This window comes from Prinia subflava, chromosome 16 (assembly GCF_021018805.1).
Source record: "Prinia subflava isolate CZ2003 ecotype Zambia chromosome 16, Cam_Psub_1.2, whole genome shotgun sequence".
Lineage (NCBI taxonomy): Eukaryota > Metazoa > Chordata > Aves > Passeriformes > Cisticolidae > Prinia > Prinia subflava.
In genome coordinates this window covers 3,757,768-3,781,117 of record NC_086262.1, presented here as the reverse complement: position 1 = coordinate 3,781,117, position 23,350 = coordinate 3,757,768, and the positions used below count along the sequence as shown (strand labels likewise).

General features: G+C 41.9%; 1 protein-coding gene across 6 annotated transcripts; it reads left to right on the top strand.

Annotated features, from left to right (window-relative positions):
* Window positions 1-307: 307 nt before the first annotated feature.
* Window positions 308-19,501, top strand: SPDL1 (spindle apparatus coiled-coil protein 1). 6 transcript variants are annotated; one of them, XM_063413647.1, is made up of 14 exons: window positions 308-440; window positions 778-876; window positions 965-1,196; window positions 1,974-2,018; window positions 3,739-3,921; window positions 5,958-6,134; window positions 6,436-6,630; window positions 6,933-7,082; window positions 7,671-7,769; window positions 8,583-8,693; window positions 11,124-11,264; window positions 12,788-12,897; window positions 13,448-13,635; window positions 14,767-15,317. In XM_063413647.1, exons 5-14 carry the CDS (start codon window positions 3,763-3,765, stop codon window positions 15,315-15,317), a joined length of 1,881 nt encoding a protein of 626 aa, XP_063269717.1. In that variant the 5' UTR covers window positions 308-440; window positions 778-876; window positions 965-1,196; window positions 1,974-2,018; window positions 3,739-3,762. The 6 variants fall into 6 exon arrangements, with proteins under 6 accessions (XP_063269717.1, XP_063269716.1, XP_063269718.1 ...); XM_063413646.1 differs by lacking the exon at window positions 965-1,196; XM_063413648.1 differs by lacking the exons at window positions 308-440; window positions 965-1,196 and adding an exon at window positions 18,706-19,501 and having other exon boundaries at window positions 739-876; window positions 14,767-15,112.
* Window positions 19,502-23,350: the final 3,849 nt, after the last annotated feature.

Genomic DNA, 23,350 nt, shown 5'->3' with positions numbered 1-23,350 from the left:
GGCCCGCCCTCACGGCCCGCCCTCACGGGACCGCCCTCACGGGACCGCCCTCACGGGACCGCCCTCACGGGACCGCCCTCACGGACCGCCCTCACGGACCGCCCTCACGGGAACACCCTCATGCACCGCCCTCACGGCCCGCCCTCACGGCCCGCCCTCATGCACCGCCCTCACGGCCCGCCCTCACGGGACCGCCCTCACGGGACCGCCCTCACGGCCCGCCCTCACGGCCCGCCCTCACGGCCCGCCCTCATGCACCGCCCTCACGGCCCGCCCTCACGGGACCGCCCTCACGGCCCGCCCTCACGGCCCGCCCTCATGCACCGCCCTCATGCGCCGCCCTCACGGGGCCCTCACGGGCCCGCCCGCGCGGGGGCGGCGCGGATCTCGCGAGACTCGGGCGGCGCCGCGGAGCCGAGTTTGAACGGCGGCAACGGCTGGTGCGGGAGAGGGCGGCGGGGAGAGCGGGGTCCGCTCTGCGGAGGGAGCTCTGCCACTGCCGCCGCCGGTCTCTGCAGCGCCTGCGGCCCTTTGCTGCCCCACAGCCCCCGGTGGAGCGCGGCGAGCCCGTCCCCGCTGCCCTCGGGGCCCGTTGGGGCCGTAGCGGGTGTGGGGGTCAGGCCCGGTCACCGCCCACTCTGCGGGGGAAGGAGGGGGCAGCAGGGACATGGCTCTGGTGACACGGCTCTGGTGACACCCAGCGCTGCCACTGCCTGCCCGGGCTCCGTGCTGGCTGAACCGTGAGGCTGTGGTGTGATATTTGTGTGTTCTCTGTAGTGCTGACCCACCCGAGAGCCTGTTTGTGGAAGGTGAAGAGCAGCTCCGGAAATCTTTCAGCCTGAGTGTGCAACGTGGTAGGCGCAGATATGGGCTTGTGTAAGTAACTGGAATTGTCCGGGGAATACCTGGGCTAAGGGAGAAAAGCCACCCCGGTAATTGTGTTCCTGATCAGAAAACTGCACAGATCCTTCTGACAGGATCAGGACACAGACAGCTCTTACATGTGACCCTCGGGAATAGCAGTTTAACCAGAAGAACCGTGCTAGAGTGGAGAAGAAACTTGGCCTGCCAGGAGACTGCCTTTTATTTCCTATACTCTTACTTTTAATAAGGAGTGCTTGAATGGTTGAATAATCGAGGTCTGCAGCTCTCAGCATAGAATCGCTCATTAAATGTTTGAAGATATTTAGCCAAAAGTGAGTAACTCTTGTAACTCAGTGGAATAAATGAAGACTGATGTCTGTTATTTCCCCCTCCTGCCTACTCACCTTGCTACCCATAAATTGGTCTTAAAACACTTTCAGAGCAATTTACTCAGCCTCATGTATAATATTATATTGCTGGCAATTATTTTGGTATACTGATGAACAGAACTACCTGGATTTGTTTGGTTCATCCAGAATTGACAAGGAAAAATAGAAGCTGGCTGTGCTCCAAAAGGCATACTTGCTATTTTTCCTAATAATCAGCAGGAATGTGTGAAGAGGAAAGCTATTGCTATTTCGCTTTTTCTCCATACTTCAAGTATAAAATTTAAAAAAACCCATAAGATTTTTTTTCTGTTGTCTGGTAAATAATTTATTAGGAGCTCAGACTTCTTGCATGTGAAACTGGAAGAGAAATGCAAAAGAGATTGAAGAAGTAGGAGAGAGTGAGGCAAAAAAACCTCTTAAAGATTACAGGTGTACCAGAAGATGTCCCTGGCTGTAAGCTGTTTCCCTGTCCCAGAGGCCAATTGCAGAGCATTTGGCAGCATTGCCTGATCTGACTGTTTCTAAACTGTCTGACAGGTGCCTGACTGAGATTTGAATAAGATTAGCATTTATGTGGGGGTTTAGCTTGTGATCTGCATGTTCATGAGGCAGCCAGCAGGGTTAAGCCTGTTCTGAAAAGGAGCTGCTCGGAAGGGCTGTGCTGTGCTGGCAGCTCAGACTCACCCAGACTACACAGCTATTGCTTTTTTTCTTTTAAAGGAGTGCAAGAATAAGGTCAAGGAATACTTCAATGGGCTTCTGGAGGTGAGTTAAACATGTTATTCGTTTAATTTAGTAAACTAGGAGCTGCCAAATGGCTGTCTTGCCTCTATACTGTTGTCTGATCAGAAAATAAAGCTATTTCTGAAATTCTGTTTTGTGTAAGTGAGCAGTGATTCATTTATCCTCTTTACTAATGGAAATGCATGCCAGAAGTTGTTGCCTATGTTCTTGTATTGCTACACCTTGCCTTAAACACTTCATTATTGAATTGTACGTGGTATCCCTGTCCTTGCATAAATATAATACTGATGATTCTCAATTACTGGTATGCAAAATTCCTGTGTTTCACTGGCTTATTTTAGTATAAGTGTAAGACTGGTATTCCAGGCATTGCAGTGGTTAGAGGTCAAAACTGAAGTTTCAAATCCTGACTGGATAAAGTCTCTTTGTATGTGTTTAACCTGGACAGACACAAGTGAGGAGAAAATGCAAAAACTGGAATGTGGTTATTTCTGTCGTGTGCCTTGGAAAGGAATTGGCACAATTACTTCTGCATATTAATTAAATTCTTTTCTATTGGGAGAAGCTGGGTAACTCTACTAGAAGTTGTTCATATTGAATAAAAGTTCACAAAAAAAAAGAAGTGAAGGATGGATATTACAATATTCATAACAATGATGTATGTGCCAGTAGGAAATGGGAATAAATAAATTGCTTCTGTGAGAACAAAAAGCAAGAGTTAAGTCTTCAACTCAGAAGTATTTTAATTCTAAAATCATATGAAAGTTATGGGCCCTGACTTTGAAAAATCAATTGCATATTTTTTGTGCATTTCTCTCTCACTGTTATTTCCCACTTTCTGAGAAAACTCTTGGCATATGTTGTTCAGAAGTCTGAGTTGCTTAGCATTTTCTGTCTTAATAGGATTGTTTTGCAGCAGGCTGATTTAGCAGATTTGGGAGCAAGAAGTCATACAAGCTTATGGTGTTAATTTGAGTTGATTTTTTTTCTTTAAATATTTGTTTTGTTGGATTTACTTCAACTAACATTTTTTCAAAACTCACCTTCTGTCTTCCATTTACCATTAGAAAAGGATGAATTTGCTGAAACATGACAAGGAGATGATTATTTACAAATAAGTTGCTGGCAGCAACTAAATTTTGAAAGAGTCCATTAAACACTTAAATAAGTGCAAAGCCCAGTGTTAAACTGCATGTATTTTAACAGGGCTTCTATTTTGGACTCCTCCTTTCCTTATCTTTTATCTGTTTCTCTGTCCCACCTAATGTTATAGGGAGTACACTGTCCTGCTAAGGCAGCTGCCTACACCAATCTGAAGTGTTATTTGTGTGCACAAGTACTGCTGGGCTTGGTTTGTAATACAGGGAAAATAGTGTCAGCCAAGTGCATAGCAGTGTTTTTCTAAGGTTATTTCATTGTCTTGTACTTGGCAAGAGAGCTCTATCCTAAATTAACTCTGGTTGTGGAGTACAAAGAAACCAGGCTGGGTGAGCAGGGGTGCTTTTGGTGCATGTTAGACATAATCAAGAAAAAGGCAGTAACCAAGCTGATGAAGAAATAACTGTTATTTTACTGTTCACAGGTCTGTTTGTGAGGGGGGGTTTTGTGTCTTTTATTAATGCAAAAATATATCATTCTATCCTGGTTAAGAAAGGAAATCCAGTAACTTCTTTCAGATAGCTACTCTTATCTGTAAAGTATATTTACTGCAATATATTTTTTTAATAATTTTTGTTTGCAGTGTTGAATAAAAAAAGAAAGAACAATGGAGGCAGAGACCATTTTAAGTCTTAAGCAGCAACTCAAGGAAGCAGAGAACGAGCGGAGAAAGGCAGCACAGTATGGTTTGCATTTACTGGAGTCCCAAAGTGAGGTGCAGAATCAGCTGGATCAAATACGCTCTGAACTGACTGAGAAAACTGAGGTGATGACTGCCTTTGCTTCTCAAAGTTCAAAACCAGAACTTTGTTGTATTTTAACTCTTTTCTAAATGGCACAGGTGTTTCACATGCCTTTTAGCATCTCGATTCATTCTACTAAACCTCTAAGCAGTTGTAGAGAGGGCTTTTTTCTCAGCTTGAAGACATTTAACATAATTGTATCTAACTGGGATGGGGTTTCCTAGCTAATTATGCATCAAGTGTTCAGTATCATGTAGGACTAATTGCCTTTAATGTACAATGAATGCTAAATGCTAAATTAAATTTGCTTCAGAGCATGTGTTTTGCCTCTGCTTAGCAAGTCATTCGTGTATGGTCTCCCAGTCAGCTTCATATCACTCAAAAGCTGTGAGGAGAATGCTAGCAGCAAGACAAATTGTTTTTTTCTGTAGTGAAGTTTTCAAATTTTTGCAAATACCCAGAGGTTCTGAACTTATTAGCACATTTCTTTGCAGTTTAGAGAAAGGAGTAGTATAGTGCTGAATTATAAAGGTATTATTTAGTCAACCAATTTTCCTTTTAGTAATTGTTCAAGAAAATTTCACTTGGGAAAAATCTCTTCCACTTTCCATAAAGGTTTTAATGTTCATGTTTGTGTTCAGCCAGCCCATGTTTCAGATAAATTTTTTCTCTTCATCTAGTCTGTTTGTGGTTGTGCCTCCATCCCTTCTGGGACAGAGCTGAAAGGTTTGTTTTGTAGGTGCTGGAGGGTTGCAGCACCCTGCTGTTCTGAATGGACAGAGTTCTTTATTCTGGTCAGCTCCCCGTTAGTGAGCTTTGTGTGAGAGGCAGCTGAAGGAGTTCCAGGGGAGCCAGGGCAGGATCATCCTTTCCTGCTGACCAGCAGAGAGGGCGGGTACTGAGCTGCTCCCTCAGGTTGTGATCGTGTGTGGGAGGCTGGAGCCAACCTCTGAGCCTGGCTGCTAGCTTAGATTCCAGCATGGAGGGGAGGAATTGTGCCCCTCATACAGGAGAATTGCATTTTGTGTGGGGGCTGTGCTTACCCAGCAGATTGTTTGGAGCTTTTGAATGTCTCTCTGCTCTCCTCTTTGCAGTCTGAGAGCCAGGGCAGTGACTGTGAACACAAGTGTGGGTTCTACCAGCAGGCACAAAGGCCTCTCAGAAGGCTCTGAGTGCTCCTCTGTACCAGTGTGCAGGCAGGTTCTGGCTGAGATTCTGTTCTTGGCTCTGGCCAAGCAGTGCCCTCCCAAACCTGTCCCCTGTGCCTGTCTTTATCTTTGTGTTATGCTCCTGCCCTGGCTGTTTGAGAGCTTAGCCTGTCCTTGATAAGCTGTGTCTGGGCCACAGAGGTCACTGTGATACCTGACAGCTTTGCAGTTTTTATTTAACTCTGGTTTGTGTCTCAAGAGTGTGGTTATTTTGAAAAGGAAAAAAAATCTGCATATTTAGATTGATTTGGCTTTCTTATTATTGCTTTCAAAATTCTCTTTTTCTTTTCCTTAATTGTTGGCTGAATGGAAGAGTAAAATGAAGCCACCCTTAGTAATTAGCAAACATGCAATCAAGCATAGATGGAAGCTGTTCAAAAAATTATTCTTCAGTCTTGAAGTGTTGATGGTATTTATTATGAAACAGACAATTCAGCTGTCTTAAAAAAAACTATTGAACTCAGCTGTTCTGCTTGATTGTCTGTAGTGATTTTTTACATAATTGGGTTCTGTAGTGGTAGAAAGGGCATATAAACTCTGGCTAAATTTATGACAGTTCCTGAAAAGATACCCTCACCTTTCATGATGAGTGCAAAGAAATACAGAGTTTCCATGAAGAAGAGAATATTGCACAATCAAATTATAATCACAACATTTATAAATCATATCCTTTTGGAGCAGTTATTTTTATTCTTTGTTTAAATATGGGTATTGAAACTCTCTAATTGGCACTCCCAACAAAAGACTAAATGAGCTACAAGCATCTTGGTTCTGAGCCTGTGCTTTTTCAGAAATGCTTAGGGAACAGTGTACAATTACATCAAGACTTATTAGTGTGTCATTTCTTTCAGAAATTTGAACAAGAGAAATACACTCTTCAGAGAGAAATTGAACTCAAGAATCGAATGTTGGAAAGCTTGAATTTTGAGTGTGATTCCCTTAAGCAACAGCAACATGTGCAGCTGGATAAACAGAAAGAACAGCTTGACAGAGCCTATGGACAAGAAATCAGTGACCTTAAAAACAAGGTTTGGAAACAAATATATAGCTATAAGGTTGTTAATATCATTTTAGGTAGTTGCTTGACTTATAATTGCAGTCTTAACTGCCCAAAGAAGTAATAAATAGTTACAATGTGTAGTAGCTTGTTTGGTTGGTTTTTAAAAAATACATATAGTCACTTAGGAATTACAGTAAATTTCAGTGCTTATTTTTAAAAGCTACTCTTGTGTTTCCAAGACATTTTCTGTAACTGGAACAGTCAAAAGTATTGTGCTTTTTAAGAATTCACCATCAAATGATACTACTTAGTTGTCAACTGTTTTTAAGTTGGAGAACCTGAAGGCAGAACTGGATGAAACCCGACTCTCAGAGAAGCAGCTGAGACAAAAAGTGGAGCATCAGAAGGAAATAATTGCTGCCAAATCAGAAGAACTGCACATGATGTCTGAGCGTGTCCATGAGACCATGTCTGCAGAAATGCTCAACCTGCAGATAGAGCTCACTGAGCTCCAGAGTCAGAAGGTGTGTGAGGAGCACTGAATTTGCAGTGCAGCCTAGCTGAAGATGAAATTCTGCCCTTTGGCTCATTTCATTTTTAGGTGTGTTGTCTACAGTGCCATATTAGGATTAACTTTTATTCAGACAAAGTGCACAGCAAAAAATAACAGCTTTAATAGTGAGGCTTGAATACCTCTCTTCTTCAAGTTAATATTCTGTATTAAAACTAGTTGCTACTAACAAATGGCTTTGGTTTACTTAGACCTGCTTGTCTTCCAGTGGTTTTAAATATTTTTTATTTAATACATGTTTTTTTGTTCGTTTAGGCCAATGATGAGGAGAAGCTGAATGAGCTGCAGTGCATTAAAGAACAGTTAGAGCTCGTGAACAGTAACCTGCGTAACCAGCTGGAGCGGCTGCAGGGGGAAAAGGAAGAGAGGGAAAAAGAAGTTGTTTTTTACTGTAATGCATTAGAGGTATTCTCTTATTTTACTTCACAGTGGCAGATAATTGCACAAGCTGTGTAGCCAGGTTTTTGGTGTAGTAGGAATTAGGAGAGAAGGATAATGGTTGGTCATGTTTGGTGTTGCCTGGTGGTAAGAGCTCTCTGTTGGCCTTGTTTTGTGGTAGCTGTGAAAGGAGGAGAGCCTTTGCATGGCACTGCTCTGCCCGCTGGGGACCTTCTCAGAGGTCACTGGCAGAATTCTCCTTTTATTTCAAGTTCCTGCTGAAGCTGTGGAGAATCTTGTTCTGGGAAGTAGAGCATTTGTGACTGATGGGCACAGCCGGGAGAGTGGTCTGAATATCATGGATCCAGTTGATGAATGTCAAAGTTTGCCCTTAAAGGCTTTTAGTTGTGCTCTTGTCTTGAAGAACAAGTGGAATATTCAGTGTTTTAATGCAATGAATATGTCTCTTAGTTACTAGAACTGTATTTTAAGGACAGTTAGGGACTTCAGTACAATATAATCTCTGCTAAAATATGGAAATTAAGAAGAGTTAAAGCTCATGTATGCAGTACATCAGATGCTTAAATGACCAATATCCTCTTTGTTTTAATCTAGAAAGCTCGTGAGGCTAATCAGGAGCTTCAGGTTCAGCTGGATCATGCAGCACAGCAATCTTTGGACCCTACAAGTAAAGGCAATTCTCTCTTTGCTGAGGTACAGCTGTGCAACAGAGGCCTGAGAAGTATTTTCAGTTTTCTTCCTTATATTGTATTGAAAATGACAGTATCTGCACCTGATCTGGCCAGCATGTATCTCTATTCCTCAAATAAGACTTCAGTGTTGATCTGACATGTGGAAAAGCATTTCATGCTCTCTCTGAAGATAAAGAGTTAGTAAACTTAATGGAATCACTTCAAGTTATCTGACTATCAAGTCAGTGTCTGAGGGTTCATGATTGTTCTGTCTGCAGCTGTTGATTTTAAGTTGTGTTCAGCTGATAAATCCATCTTTAATGTTGAAGAGAATGTGGGAAATCTTAACAGATGCTGATAAAAGCTGCCTTACAAGCTTCCTGAAAATCCCTGGGTGTTTGGGCTTTTGGGAGGGTTTTGGAATTAGCTTTTGAGTAAGAGTTAAATGCATAGGGAGCATTGTGTCTCATGACAGCATCCAGGAGATGGGGGAAGTTGGGAAACAGTTCAGATCTTTTTAAACAGTTTGTTCTGTTGCCGGGGACAAAACTGTTCTACAGCAACACTGAAGCATATGAAATGTTACATTATTTTGGTATCAAAAGAACAAAAGAAAAATCTGATGCATTTCACTGGTTGGGCTTCAGTAGCACTGTCTACTCACTTCTATCACAGGGCAATGACAGTAGCCTGTATTTTCAAGTACTATTGCTGGGAAAGCAGTATTTGCAGACTGAACACCGATTGCTCAGCTACATGTCCTTATCAAACTCATCATCCAAGTGAGAACAAGTGTTGTGATTTCACAGTAATAATTGTTCACAATGTTCTGTAGGTGGAGGACCGTAGGGCAGAAATGGAACGACAGCTGATCAGTGTGAAAGTAAAATATCAGTCCCTACAAAAACAGCATGCATTCAGTAGAGAACAATTGCAAAGAATGAAGGTAGGATGACTCCTGTAATACTCCAGGGTGGCCTTGGGTCTGATAAGGCACTGCTTTAAGTCACAGGCCAGGGGATTTGTTATCTTTAAAATATGGTGCAGTAGTCTGGGGGGAGGGAAATGGAAGAAAAAACAAGTGAGATGATGTTGTGCTGTTTGACTCCTGTGGTCCAGCAGCATCCACCTTACAGTGAAGGCACCATGTTTGCTCACTTTGACAGTAGTTGTTTAATGGTTAAAAGTAGAACACCTGTCAGTCAAACGAGCATTCAGTTTGTCTTGGTAATTGTTTTATCTCTTCTTGTCTAATTCTTGTGACTACTACATGAATCAAGTATTTGTACATTAACTGTGGTTGTCAGGAATGAGCATAAAGAAAACAACACCATCACACTTTTACCACCATCACACTGAAGGGGTTTGGGTTTTTCTACCTCTGTGTTGCTTTCTCGTCTTTGTTCATATTTTTTCTTCTTGCCTTTCCCTGTTTTGGGTGTAAGAATAAGTCATAACTTTCTTAACCCTTTAAGTTAACTCCACTCCACTCTTTAAGTTAACATCCACAATAGGATGGGAGCCTGTTGGTTAATACTGTTGAGGACTAATTAGCAGAAGCTGATTTACAAGGTAATATCCAGGGGTGCTGCAGAGCTGCCAGCTGTTTTTATGTTGATCTCATGATTTTCCCAATGCTAAAGTGGATGCTTTCATTTTGATCAAATACTTGGTCATGCAGTTTGAGAGGAGTGCTTAAGCATCAAGGGTGATAATCATGAGATGCACTGCAGGTTTGTGTTACCTAAATTTTGTGGAGTAGGTTGAAAACAGTTCAAACAAGGTGATAAAGGAGAAGAAAAACCCTACTGGTACAGCAAAGATTTGAGAGAGGAAAGTCATTGGGTAGGATCAGTTCCTTTGGAAATTCCTTCCTTGTAATATGTGGTAAGTCAGTCATGCTGATTGAGTGGTGTAAGAAACACACCTAAAACTAAAAGTACCAAAAATGGAGGCAAATTGGTATCCCTGTACTAGCACTTAATGCTTTTATTTGGAAGTTTTGGTAAGTTTTTCCTGATGATGTTGGAGGTGGGTAGTTTGTTAGGACAGCTGCTTTTTCCTTAAGCTGCTTAGATCCCTGTTAGCATCTTCTGTGTCGTGCTGCACTGAGAGGCTGCCAGTTCAAGCTCAGTCTGAGTTTAGCTCATCTCCCCACTCAAAGCTGCTTACCACAGGAGAGGTAACTGCTGTTGCATCTTTAATTGCAGAATCTCACTTTGTGTATTTACTGGTGAATCCTGGGGCTCTGACTCCTGAACAGAATGTACACAGCACTCCTGGGAAAGCTTTACCACCTCTAGTGTATTTTTCCTTATCCAGAGCATCCTTTCCAGTTCCTTTAAGTTCCTGTTCTCTGTTATGTAGATCAGCTGCAATTTCCAATTCTGACAGCAGGAGGGCCTTTAAGGGAAAGGGAAAAGGTTGGATGTCTGTGCTTGGGAACTGTCAGGATAGTTCCACTCAGCCAGTGAGGTGGAGTTTATAATTTTACCTCCATTACGTCCTGTAGAAGCTGTGAGGAGATGATTGAATCTTTCATTAGCTCAAATTTGTGCACAGAATCATCAGTACCCTTTACTTGGCATAAGAGATTCTATAGGGTAAATGCTGTTCTTGCTTTCTCTCTGTAATCTAATTTTTTCACTTGATCCTTTCCCTGTGATTTCTCCCATTATTACCTTATCCATACTGACTAGACTGATCAAAATGCCTCAGTTTTCACTAACACCTTGTGAATTCTTTCATTTATTGTATTTCCTGTTGTTTAAATGTCACCTGTAACTGAATGTACCTTAGTATTATTAACACCAACAGAAATATTGCTGTAAATCTAAGTTTTTTATAACCTCTTTGTAATGACAGAGGGTGTTTTTTCCTTGAAAGGATGTATTCCATTGGAGAAGCAGAAAAAGCTGAAATTCTTGGGTTAATTTATAGAAGGCAAACATGGTGGTGTTATACCTGAAAAGCAGAACTGGAAAAGGGGGGTTAAACTGGTGGGGTTTCCTCAGTGAGCTCCCCAGGTGGATTTTAGCTGTGACAAATCAGCCTGGGCTGAGGCTGGGGGGGCTGTTTTGGTGCTGGTGGTGTGAATGTGGGATGCTGTGTGTGTCCTAACTGTTTATGTGCTCCTTAGCCAAAACTGGGATGAGAGGGACACCTCAGCACTGCACTGCTCACTGAGATCTCAGCCTTGCAGTGTCTGTGCTGATAATTGCTAGGATTGTGTCATGAAGACTGAGTTCAAACATCCAGTGCCCTTCTGAATTCAGGTTAACAATTACAAGGCTTGAGTATCCAGTTTTGTGTAGAAGGGATTTTCAATTACTAATCTCAGTCCTTGTTGTAAATAGTTTTTTCCTTTTATTTCCAGCTGCAAATGGCTACACTGCTCCAGCTGAAAGGCTCCCAGGCAGAATTTGATCAGCTGGAACGCTTACAGTCCATGTTAGAGCAAAAGAATGGTGAAATAGAAGATCTTCTGATGAAAGTGAGGCAGCTAGAAAAATTTAAGGTATGTGTGTTTTGATTAATAAATTTAATTAATTAGAAAATTGTAATTGGAAGCTAAAACGTGACAAAAAGAAGAATCATGAAAACTATCTAAAGTCCATGCTCGGATTTGAACAGGCATCCAAAAGCTGACTCCTATCTTTATTTGACATGAATTGTATTTTACAGCTGGAGAATATTAGACTCCTCAAGTGCAGAGAAGCAGAAAATTATACCCCACCTAACACCTGGGTTGAAGAAACAATTTTTTTGTGAAGTACCTTCATATCTTTTATAGTTACTTCTAACATTTAAATTCAGTTATTTGGTCAGAGCCCACTGAGCTGTGACATCCAGTTTTTCTCTGGGAAGGTGTAGTCATTTGGCACTTTTCCTGTGTGTGCTTAGGCTTCAGCCTTTAGTATATCACCTCTATGGAATTCCCTCAATATTGATTTTCTTGATGGGTCTTAACTTTGCAACTGAAACATGCTCTTTACTAGGAAAACTGAATTGCTTAATCATCCTTGTAAAGCAGTTTTTTTAGTCCTCTTATGCAACTTGAAAACATTTTGTCAGTATTTTAAAAAGTGAGAAACACATGAGGACTTCTATATACATCAGTGTAATGCTACTGATGTTTGTGTGTTTCCAGAGTGAAAAACTGGAGCCTCTCTTAATTCTTGCATGTCTCTGAACTTGTTTGGCCCTTTCTTATCAGAGCTTTGGCATGCAAACTGTGGTGTATTAGCTTGTGCAGTAGGATTATGCTTTCCAGGATAGCCTGCTGTGTTCTGTATTTAACCCAAGTGGTGTGAAGCCAGGCTTAACCCATTTTAGCAATAATTGAGGAAGCCTGATTGTTTTACCAGTTCTGCCATGTTTAAGCTTGATCTGTACTTCTGTCTCTTGGCCACAAATAAGTAGTGTTGAGAAATATTTGATTCCAATAAGCATCAGAGGTACCTGTAGGCAGTGACAGAGGCCTGGCAGGTCCCTGGGAAAGGATTAAATTTGAGTACTGCTTGTTCAAAAAAAACCCCAAAAAAACCCACCAAACAAAACCCCCAGTGTCACGTGTTGCTGCATTTATAACATTTTACTAGGAGCCAACTTCCTCATCTGAAATATGTGGTTGATTTTGAGATTTTGCCTGCTGATTAGCATGGGTGGTATTCCTTTGGGGTCCAGCTGCTGAAACCTAGAAATAAAGGCTGAGAGGAATTTCCTGTGGTTAATTAAATACCCTGTATTTTCAAGTAAAAAGCAGGAAAGCTGTTCTGCAGTGCTGCTTGCAAACATTCTGGAGTTAACTCACTTGTTTTTCCTTTTTCAGTGAATGAGAGAGAGCTGTCAGTTTTAGTGCTATTTGACATTTGCAACAAATGAGAAAGTACTCAGAGCAGCTGAGTTTTATTTTCTGTGTTTAAATCCCTCTGTGATGAGGCTTCTCCATCAAAATGCATGGAAAATGTCTCCTAAGAACTAAGCTAATGTGCTTCTGAAAGGTCACTGCTTGACAACCTGACACTTATTCTTTATCAGAGTTTGTATGAGAATATGGAGGAGTCCAGACCTGCTAATGGCCCGAAAGGAAGCGATTCTGAAAATGGCTACTATGCAGATTTACTGCAAATTAAACTTGACAACTCAAAGTAAGTACTTCCAGCCTGAGGCCCTGGTTGTGGCAGGGTTATCTTCTAGGTATTTGTTTTTATCCTCCCTTTTTTGTTACTGTTTGTGTGCACCGACTCTGTGTGCAGATGGATTTTGTTCTTGTTGCATTTTCTAATGCTGTGGAACCAACCTGACTTGGTTATAGGACTGCAAGTTGGTTTTTTTGTAGTTTAATTTTTATTTTAAAAGATAACAGCAGAAATACTGTTAATGATTATTGCTTCCTTCCAGAAATGTTGTTAATACTCCTAGATACAGGGCAATTAAGACCTTGAATCAATTAAAAGTTCATCTGTAAGGAAACTGTATGAAATGTCTAAATCTTTAGGCTGTGTATGTTTATTTCTCTTATAAAAAGTGAGATTATGACACTCAAAATATTTTATAGACAAAAAGCTTGATTTTTCCTATTAATGTATAAATACCAATTTAAGGTAGAAATGAACACTTAGTTGTTTCTTTACTAAAAGAGAAAAAAACCAAACCAATCCGAGTCTGACTGGTTTTATAATTTTCCTCCCACCCCAGCAAGGAAACTGAAACGCTGAAAAATGAGCTGTCCCTGCAGAGAATGAAAGCTCTCTATGAGAGCCAAAGGGTTCTGGAATTTGAAAGGAAGCTCTTCACAAATGAGAGGCATCTGCAAGCTTGTCAGAGTGAGAATATGAACCTGCGGGTTATGCTGGATGAGCTGAAGATGAAATATGAACCTGAAGGTGAACACTTCTTTTCTGTCTGGGAGAATATAAGTTTCTGATTTTCTCGGCCTTTAGGAATGGAATGACATTTAACAGGCAGACATTGGTTTATTTCCAGAATTTAATGCTTAAATAGCTGCGTTTGTGAACTAACCTGATCCAAAATCTGCTGAGCTGAAGTAGAAAAGCCCTGCCTTGCTCAAGACCTCCCTTGAATATGTGAACACTGACTGGAGGAGAATAAAGAATGCAGTTCACAGTTAGGAATGGCAGTGTTCAGGAGCTTTGTAGAGCCCAGGTGGATAACCACAGTCAGGTGGGTGGGATCAAACCTCAGGTGTTTCCCATGATAGCAGCAGTGTCTCTGTGGTGCTGAGGAGCTCTTAGGGTGCAGGCAGGATAATAGGGGCTTTGGAATGAGGTGCAAAGCATTGACAGGAGAGCAGTTTGGCAGCTCAGGTGAATGTGGACTGAATTTTGACTAGAGAGACCCACCTGACAAACAGCTGATACCTGAGCATGTGCAAAGCAAGGGCGCTGTGGAGGAAGGGAACTCTATTTAAACTGAGAGCAAGTTTAGATGAGATGTTAGGAAGAAACTTCCCTGTGAGGGTGGAGATGCACAGGGTGCCCAGAGCAGCTGTGGCTGCCCCTGGATCCCTGGCAGTGCCCAAGGCCAGGCTGGGCAGGGCTTGGAGCAGCCTGGGACAGTGGAAGTGTCCCTGCCATGGCAGGGGGTGGCACTGGATGGGCTTTAAGGACCCTTCCAACCCAAACAATTCTGTGATCCCATGAACGGGGAACCAGATATGAAATTTGTTTTTGTCCACACCAAAGGATTTAACTTTAAAATGTTACTTGTGGAGGCTTACCTCAGCAGCCTGCAGTTCAGAGCATTTAATTTAAAGCCTTGGTGAAAAGACAGAGTGGATGAGGAGAAAAATTTTGTCTCTTTTTCAAGCTAACTTCTGTTGGGATGATGAGATTATATGAAGAAACATTCTTTAAGGGATATAAATTGTCTATTAAGAATTATTCCAAGCTCTTTAGTCATGTGAAATATTCTTGCTTTTATTATGAACATGTTTGGAGGACAGGTCATCTCCAGCTTCTCTTTTTACAAAAAGTATGTTCCTTTTTTTCCTTTAGAATTACTTAAAGGTCCTAAAATTAAAAAGAAGAGGGAGAGAACTCCAGTGAACACGACTTGTGAATACTTCGACAGCAAAAATACTCCAGTGAAGGAAACTGCTCTCACTCAGCTGTCAAGTAAGGAAGGGAAAAAGATGACTACCAAGAACCTGGAGCAAAGTGATACTTCTCCAAAAAAACAGCCTTTCCCAGCATCCCCACTCCACACAGCTCTCCAGGCAATACGGAACATTGTTGAACCTGAAAGAGAAAGAAAAAGAGTGAGAATTCAAGATGAGAATCACGTCGCCTTCACTTCGAATAGCAGAAGTGGAAACAATTCCTTGGCTCCGGCTGTCCCCAGGTCAGTGTCAGCTTCTGTCTCTGCTCCAGGCAATCAGCACAGACCTGCATCTCTTTTCTTTCGCTGCATGAACTGTGCTCTCCACCTCTTTATCTATTTCCTCAGTGTTGCATGCAGTGTCATTCCTCAGCTCCAGCTGCCCACGCTGAACCTCTCACTACCTTTTAGAAGGACTAAAACACTGACTAATAAAAAAGACTCTTGAAATGGTCTCTAAAATAATTTCCCTGTTGCTTGAAGACGTTTAAGGTGTGCAGGTAGCTTGACAGCTTACTTGGTTTGCTCCAGCATCGGAAACTTTGTGTTCCTGGTCCCCTCAAAACTTCCAGCTGTGATATGGCTCAAATAATAAATGTAACTGGAATCATGCTCCAGTTTCATACCTAATTTTAACCCAGAGCAACTTCCAGATTTAGCTAAAAGCCTAAAAATTATTGAAGTAATTCTTCGCCTGAATTGTGTTAACTTTGATTGTAGAAGATAATAGAGAATTAATTAGCTATCTGTGTTGTCAGACAAATGAAATGCATGGTCTGGATGCACAATAGCTGGAAGCACAACTGCCAAACTAGATGAAATTTTTCCCCCTGAACTGAGAATTGAAGTTAGTGTTTGCTAGATGGTAAAGTAACTGAGAACAGTCATTATCTCCAGCTTTTTTATCTGGTGAAAACAATGCTGACTTTGATTTTCTACCTTTTCCACTAATGTTTTTTGTATTCTGTTCATAGTCTTTGTAAACACATAATTGAGTGTTTGGGGGTAGAAAAAAGTCCGGGCTAGTCCAGATGTTTTAGGCCTGCAACTTGCTAATGTCTGCTAGAAGAAATAGCCAAAGTTAATGGCATTCAGGGGTAATTAGATTCATGCTTTAGCTCTTAGATCAATTACTCAAGGTTGCATGGATGTAATTAACAGACTTAAAGCAGCCAAACACTGCAGTCTTCTTAAACTGTGGAGAGAATATGGCAGAAACAGCAATGTTAGCAGCTGTGTTCAAACTGTGGGATTGTTAGTGAGGAAGGAAGATCAGGAAGACCAGAAGTGGGTGGAAAATGGAGAGGAAAGACTGGGATAATTTAGTGATGGTATTGGGGTTTGACAATGTCCTCTACACATAAAGGAACAGGCAGAATGTGCCCTGATGTGAAAAGTTTAACTTCCTCATGTTGCTTTGGGAAAAGAAGATCTAATGTCTGCTTACAGGAAACTGTTGGAAATAGTTTATGGGAACTGAAGGGGAAACCTCCTGGAGAGGGGGTAAGGAGTAGAAATTATTTATGGAGTTGATGCTGGAAATCAGAGAGAGTAGAAGAAGTGGAAGAGAAAGATGAAACCATAGTTCAGAGGGAGGTTTCTAATCTTGTATCCATTGCTATTGGTTCAAATAAGGAACAAAACATGACAAATATTTGAAAAAATAAAAACTACAAACACAATTAAGCTGCCACAAAACTCTGTAAAAGCTCTTAAGATTTTTTGGTGATAGTATGAGCCTGTAAAAGGCAAATCCAAGCTGTTTGTTTCTGATTGTGTTCATGAACTACTAAACCCCCAAGTCATGATATTAAGCTAACATTAAGGATTTACTCTACCCCTGATCTGCTATGATGGGCTATAAAATAAGAAGTCTTATTAAAATGACCATTTGAGAAGCTAGATTTCTAAACACTGACAGAATCTCTGGACTGTTCTGTGATGGTTGTGGCTGAACCTTGGGCACAGAAAATATTGGCAAATTGATCAGGAGTGAGGTCCTGAAAAGGGAGGGGTTGTGGGAGAAAAAAGTAAGGGTGGATAATTGTCAGTGTTTCACCTTGGGACTGAAATGAGATGCTGCAGCTGAAAAGGCTGTTGTGGTCTCTGGGGGTTGTTTCTTGCCTGGAATAATTTATGTGCAGTAATCAGTGGAGCTGTGACATTGGCCCATGAATTGTGGGAGAACAGAGCCGCTGTAGGTGTGAAAGAGCTGCAAACTTCATTTCTAGAAGGTGGTGTTTGGGATTTGTCATCTCAGGCCTGGAGGCGATGAGGAAGTGGTCAGAAGTGATCCGTGTGTGCTGGTGGAGGTGACAAACTCCCGGGTGGGAAGAGACTTTCTTGCTGAGGTGATTTAAGCAGGGACAGCTGGACATTCTCAGCCAGCACCTCTGTGTCCTTCCAGAGGGCTACAGCAGCACTGGAGTAGCTCATTAGGTGGTGGCACTAATTAGGTTATGATATGAGAAAGTTGAGACTCAGATTTAAATATTCAAGTGGTAATTATTACTTGTCAATGCATACTGGAATTGTGGCAATGCAAAGGTTATGTGCAGTGATATCTTTTGTTTGGCCAACTAACTGGTCAATAAAAAGATCCATTTCTCTATTGAAATGTTCTTCTTCCCTTCTTAAACTGAAATAGCAGGCTCTAGCACTTGCTGCACAATTTATTTTGCATTGAGATTTGAGGTTGTTTGCCTGAGTTTGATCTGAAGAAGAGCTTGGATGTTTAAAAGTTTATTTATTCGCCTAAATTATTTAGTTGGATTAAATACACCAAGTCTACCTCACTTGGGCTTTGTCCAGTTGCCTGTGGCCATTTGGCTCAGCAGGAAATCTGGATAACTGATAATACTCTGGGGTTTTAGGCACAGCCCTCAGCCTTGGGATCTAAAGCTCCACCTGATGAAACAAGTTCATGTTCCTCAAAGAGGTAGAAGGAGCCCCAGTTATATCCCAAGTTTTGGAGTCTGTAGAGTCAAAGCTTGAATCATGTCTTGATTTGACCAGAATTTGCCTGGAGTGTCTGATCTTTGTGATCCATTCCCTGTGCTGATGCCTGGTGAGCCAGGACAGTGCCCTCAGGGCTGTGGATGAAGCTCAGCCCGCTGCTCCTGCCTCTGTTCCCCAGGACATGTGAGAGCATTGGCTGGAGAAGGTTTGTGGGTGCACATGACAGGTCAGGGGGTCGTGGGCAGACCAGACGTGGGGAAGATGAACCCCTGGCCAGTTAAAGACAGCAGGGCAGAGAGGAAGAAAAGTGCCCCAGCCCTTCCTGCCAGGCTCAGCTTCACTCCCTCAGTCCTGGCTTCTGTATCCTCCTCACCAAGAGGCACAGGGTGAATGTGATTGCCAGAGTTGTTACATTATGTGCTAAGAGAATTATGGAATACAATAAAAGGGCAATATTTTGTATAAATCCAGTTGTGCTGCTTTGAGACGTAATTTAAGTGAATGTGATTTTTGTTTGTTCTTCTGGTTTGAGTCCTTTCTGCTTGGTTATAGGGACTCTGTTGGCAGTTTTGGCCACTAAAGTAATGTTTTTGGTGGCCTTGGACAGGGGTTGTTTAAGGCAGAAGAGTGGGAGGGACAAATGAAGGGTATCTGCCATAGGAGCAGGTTTATGGACAGAAGCTCTCCATCCTCAGCTGCAGGACTGGTACAAAAATGCTTCAGTTCAGTCTCATTTTCTTCTTGAACTGTGCTTGCTCTCTCTCTGTATATGGATGGTCTTTTTCACCAGTTGGTTTCTTGATTTTGCCTAAAATTCTTATTTTAGTCCTGGTTTATATTAACTAAATATGTATTTAGAATGGTTACTTTGCCTATAGGTTAACACCTGAACCCAGATTTGAAACTACAGAAGAAGATAAGAAAGAAACTAAAATCTCAACAGAGAAGAAAATACAGAAGAAAAAACATTCCACATTGTATGTATCTTCTAAGGCAAGTTCTGAAACTCAGTGTGCTCAGCAATAAATCCTCCTGCAAGAAGCCTGGCCAGTTTGGGGTCCTGCTGCAGCCGCAGCTGCTGAGCTGTGTCTCACATCAGTGCACGGGCTGCTGGCTTGAACATGGATCTGCCACGAGGGGTGTGATTGCTTGGCAGAGCTGCACTTTTGATGTGTCCCCTGAGGGCACCTCTGTGTTCCCTGCACTTGACCCGAGGTGTGGCAAAGTCTCTAAACCCATTAATTGCTCTTTCTTTGAGGCATGGGGCTGTTGTGGAGAAGTTCTGGCTGACAGAGGTTTTCTTGTATTGTAAGGCAGACTAGACAGGGTTGGTGGAGAGCTCACCTAAGTGATGTGCTCCTAAATATCTCCCAGTTTCTAGATTCAGCATTCTTAATATTTTTACTCCTAATGTACACCTTTTCAACTTTCAAGCTGACCTATTTGGAAAAGTGCTGGTGAATCACTCAGTGTGTTTTATTGGTCAGTGTTTGAAACTATGGATTCTTGTGTTTGTACTATTAATTAAAATAAAGGTTTATTTGTTTCTTTCTTTATAAAATGTAGCCCGTATTGTATTTGAGGAAAAATGTGTATCCATTTTTTACATGAAGGTGATGTCTTTTGTGGAACTTTTTGTTTAAAAAAAAGTACCTCTCAATAAAGGATAAGAAAGTGTAATGTGGGTGCCTGTGTCATGTTTTTAGGAGGCAATTCTAGCTTCCTGAAGTTCATGCAGAATAATTCTGAGGAGAGCTTTTAAGTTAGTTCTGTTAATTCTTGGGGTATTTGGAAGTTGGATTACTCCGTTTGAGTGATGATGCTGCAGTTTAAGCTCCCTCTGGTGAATGGATTAGCCAGTTTCTAAGTAAAAGACTCAGTAGTTACCAATGAAAGTTCTTTAAGACTTTTTTAAAATCCATCATGGAAGAGATTCCAGTGGGAAGCAGCCTTGCAAGCCCCTGGTTTGTTACAGTTCTGCTGGGTCTGGAGTGGTGCCTGGGATTTTGTTAACTCTGTGCCTGTGGGTGGCTTTAGCTCATCTGTCACCTCAGCAAAAACTCACCTCTGATCACAGCAGCAGTGACTAAAAGGTGAGATTGTCACCTGAAATGACCTCGTCTACTCCATCTCATTGTCAGAGTGTTTCTGTGCAGGCACAGCCCAGTGGCTGCTGCTTCTGTTAAGCAAAATAATCAGAAATCTGTGCCATAGAATCAGATTGTCACTTCACTGATGTAAGAAAAATGCTGTGTAGCTGAGTGTTTTAGTCTGTTGTTAATGAAGCTACTAAACTGAGAATATCTTGTTAACTTTTACTAAGGTGTTATTACTGACAGCAAATGCAGAGCCACGAAATAGTTCTTGCTCTTCTTGACTTTGACATGTGAATTTAATGTCGTTACACTGAAGAAATTCTACTTTTTATGCTATAAAATGTTAGAAAAAATCCTTTTTTATGCAAATGATGAAAGTTGCATTTATTTACTGTCACTACTGTGAGACACAAATAGCATAAAACAATTGAGGTACATGATTGTTCTACTTAAGAGGAAAACCTTTGGTAAGTGGATGTTGGATAATGTACTTTAAATGGCAGTACTGAGCTGTAGATTGTCTACTAAGACAGTTAATTATATGTTATGTTAATTGTGTGATGATTTATGTTATAGTTAACTACATGTTGGGCATGTGGCATTTCTAATTTTTTTTCTAGGTTGAAATAATTTGTTAATTTATGTGACAAAACTGGGATGTGATTTCAACAAATGAATGAAACTGATTAGGATAGTTATGTAATTACCCCCAGGATCTGCTTTACAGCCTCTGCTGCTGGAGTCCAGCTGGAGTGTGCAGCCTTTACCATCCTGTGTATTTGTGTTTACACATCCTCCTGCAGGAGTGCAGGGGGCAGATCGTGCCTGGGGCTCACAACACACTGGAGGTACTGTGCATGAGAGTTCTTGCTGTATTTTCTGACTTGTTCCAGGTTTGTCTCATCGGTTGATTTTTTACAACTATGCTCACAGATCTTGGCATAGAATAGAATTTAAAGGCAGTTAAATGCTACTTCTGTCTTTTGCTCCAATTCTTCTTTATAATGGAAATTAGCTTAGCTAGAAAATGGATAATTTGCTACTCGGCATCTCACAAGGTCTTGCTTTCTGGAACTGACGGCAATATTGAGGGAAGCAAGAATTGTCTCCCTTCTGCCTGTCCGCAGCCCCCAAAAGGTAAATTTGTCTTGTGAGCTTCACCTTTCAGGGAAGCAAGGAATTTTCTGTTTTCCTTAAAAGCCTTCTGTCCTGAAAAAGACTTAAGGAAAAAATGGTGAGATATGTGAGGGTGAAGAATCTGCCCACTTTTTCTCTGGAATATCAATGTGGAAGTAACTGCACAAATAAACCAACTTGGAATAAAAACCTCCATGGACAGAGGGTGTAACTATCACTCACCTTAATTCCTTGGACCTGTGTTGGGGTTTGTTCTCTGCTGTAAGAACAGGATTTTTAGGGGTTTAGGATTTTTTTTTTTTTAGGGGTTTAGGTCTGTGCTTTGCTCTGAGTGCACTTTCCTCTTGCAGCTAAGGAAGGATTTGGTTCCCCAATCCATTCATTAGGAGTTACAGGCAGGAATTTTTCAGACATAGCCAGACAAGGAAAGGTGGGAGCTGAGTGAGATGAGGGGACAGTGGGTTCCAGTAGGTGAGGAGCTGCAAAAGCATCATCCCGAAAGTCTGCCAGGAGAAGTTCCAGCAGCTGGGCAATGCTGAGAGCTGGAGCTGGGAAGGGAGTGGCAGTGGGAGGCAGCAGTTCCTGTGGGAGTTTTGGCCCTTGAGTCGCCTTTTAGGGTGAGTCCAGCGGGTCCTGGCCAGGGCCCAGTCCCCTGGTTTGTGCTGTGCTCTGCAGAATCACTTCAGGGCATCACAGAAGTGTCGTAAATTGGACCCCAGTTTGCAGGTGAACTTTCTGTATTTCAGATTATTTACTTTCAATAAAAGACAATACTATTAACTAGGTGCATTAGACCTCCATGGGGAAGCAGGTTTGTAAATGGGTGCTAGAAAGGAACAGGTTTCCTCTGAGCTGTTGCTTTACAGGGAAACACAAGAGGGAAGAGCAAGGCAGAACAACAAAATAAAAACAAGGCAACATTTAGGCCAAGCAGTGAATGGGAAGAGGGGATTTGCTGCAACAGGGGTTGGGAGGAGTGAGGAAGATAATGTCCAGTGGTTAGGAAGTTACTACTCAAAACCCAGAGTAAACTAAAATAGAGAATTGTTCAGCCTCAGAATCTGTTTTTGACAGAATAACAATATAAAGTGAATTTTCCAGGAACAGAAAATATTTAGAACTTTTAGATGAAGCTCATCTGTAAATGGAGATAATGGGAGTTGCTGGGAATTTAGCTCACTTTAGTAAATAAACATAACATGACTTTCAATGTTATTTTAGGGGAGAGTAAGGAGCTAAATCCTTTTCTAAACTAGTATCATTAAGATTAGACCAATTCAAGCAAATCTTTGGTAAAGGTTAAAGTGACTTTCCTGTAGAAGTATGTATCAGAATTCCACATGCAAGGCAGTCAGTGCTCCACATGATTGCTAGTTAAAAGCAAGAAATGAGATGTCATATCAAAACCAGAGGAGATGGTTATCAAGAATCAGGAGATGGAGGTAGCATGCAGTGTGAAACAGTTTGGATGAACAATGATTGCTAAACTGCAGTGCAATGTCCAGAGGACAGGATTGTCGACTGAATTTGTACTGAGGAGAAGATCAAACAAACAAGGATTTTGTTTGGGGTTTTTAACTCTAAACTATAAGTAAAGCACAGACTTTGTGCTTTAAGATGACACACTGCCTTCAATTCAGTGTATTGTCCTTAATCCACATTCCAAACAACTGGGCTTGGTCTTTTGCACATCCAAGATGTCCTCACCCAAGCTGGCTCCCACTGCAGCCTCTGTGGAAGCACAGCCTGGAAATACACTGAAAATTGCTTTGGGCAGCTTTGTATTGATAAGAAGTCTTTAAGAAAGTACTGCTTTGTTTAGAGAAGAGAGAGAGTCTCCTACTTCTTCCTCCAAACATAAAATGATAGAAATTTTAAAAATGGGTGTGGTTTGAAAAGTGGTTTCGTCTTCACTCCATGTCTCTTTAGAGAGGAGACGTGAAAAGCACAAATCCATGTTTGAGGACAGGTTGGAAGAGCAGAGTTTTTAGGATGTAGCATCCTCTGAAGTCAAACTTTTCCGACCTGGTGTGGGTGTGGTGTCCAGCCCTGGGCTGAGCCATGGTCAGAGCTGGTCACTGCAGTGGCCTGGGCACAGACCCCGAGCCCTGACGTGGGTTTGGTCCTTTTGTGCCTCTGTGTTTGCTCAGGGCTGGCACGGTGCAAGAGAAACACCCAGTGTGGGATTCCCCTCCCCCCTGACACCGGGGCACGGCATCTCGAGTTGAGAAAAGAGGAAGGAAGCTCCGAGAGGCAGCAAATCTCCCCGAGCCCCGCAGCTGCCAGAGCC

Coding starts and splice junctions, on each gene's coding strand:
- SPDL1 (XM_063413646.1), top strand. CDS start 3,763: ATGGAGGCAGAGACCATTTTAAGTCTTAAGCAGCAACTCAAGGAAGCA. Junction 3,922..5,957: donor AACTGACTGAGAAAACTGAG/GTGATGACTGCC, acceptor CATTTCTTTCAG/AAATTTGAACAAGAGAAATA. Junction 6,631..6,932: donor CTGAGCTCCAGAGTCAGAAG/GTGTGTGAGGAG, acceptor TTGTTCGTTTAG/GCCAATGATGAGGAGAAGCT.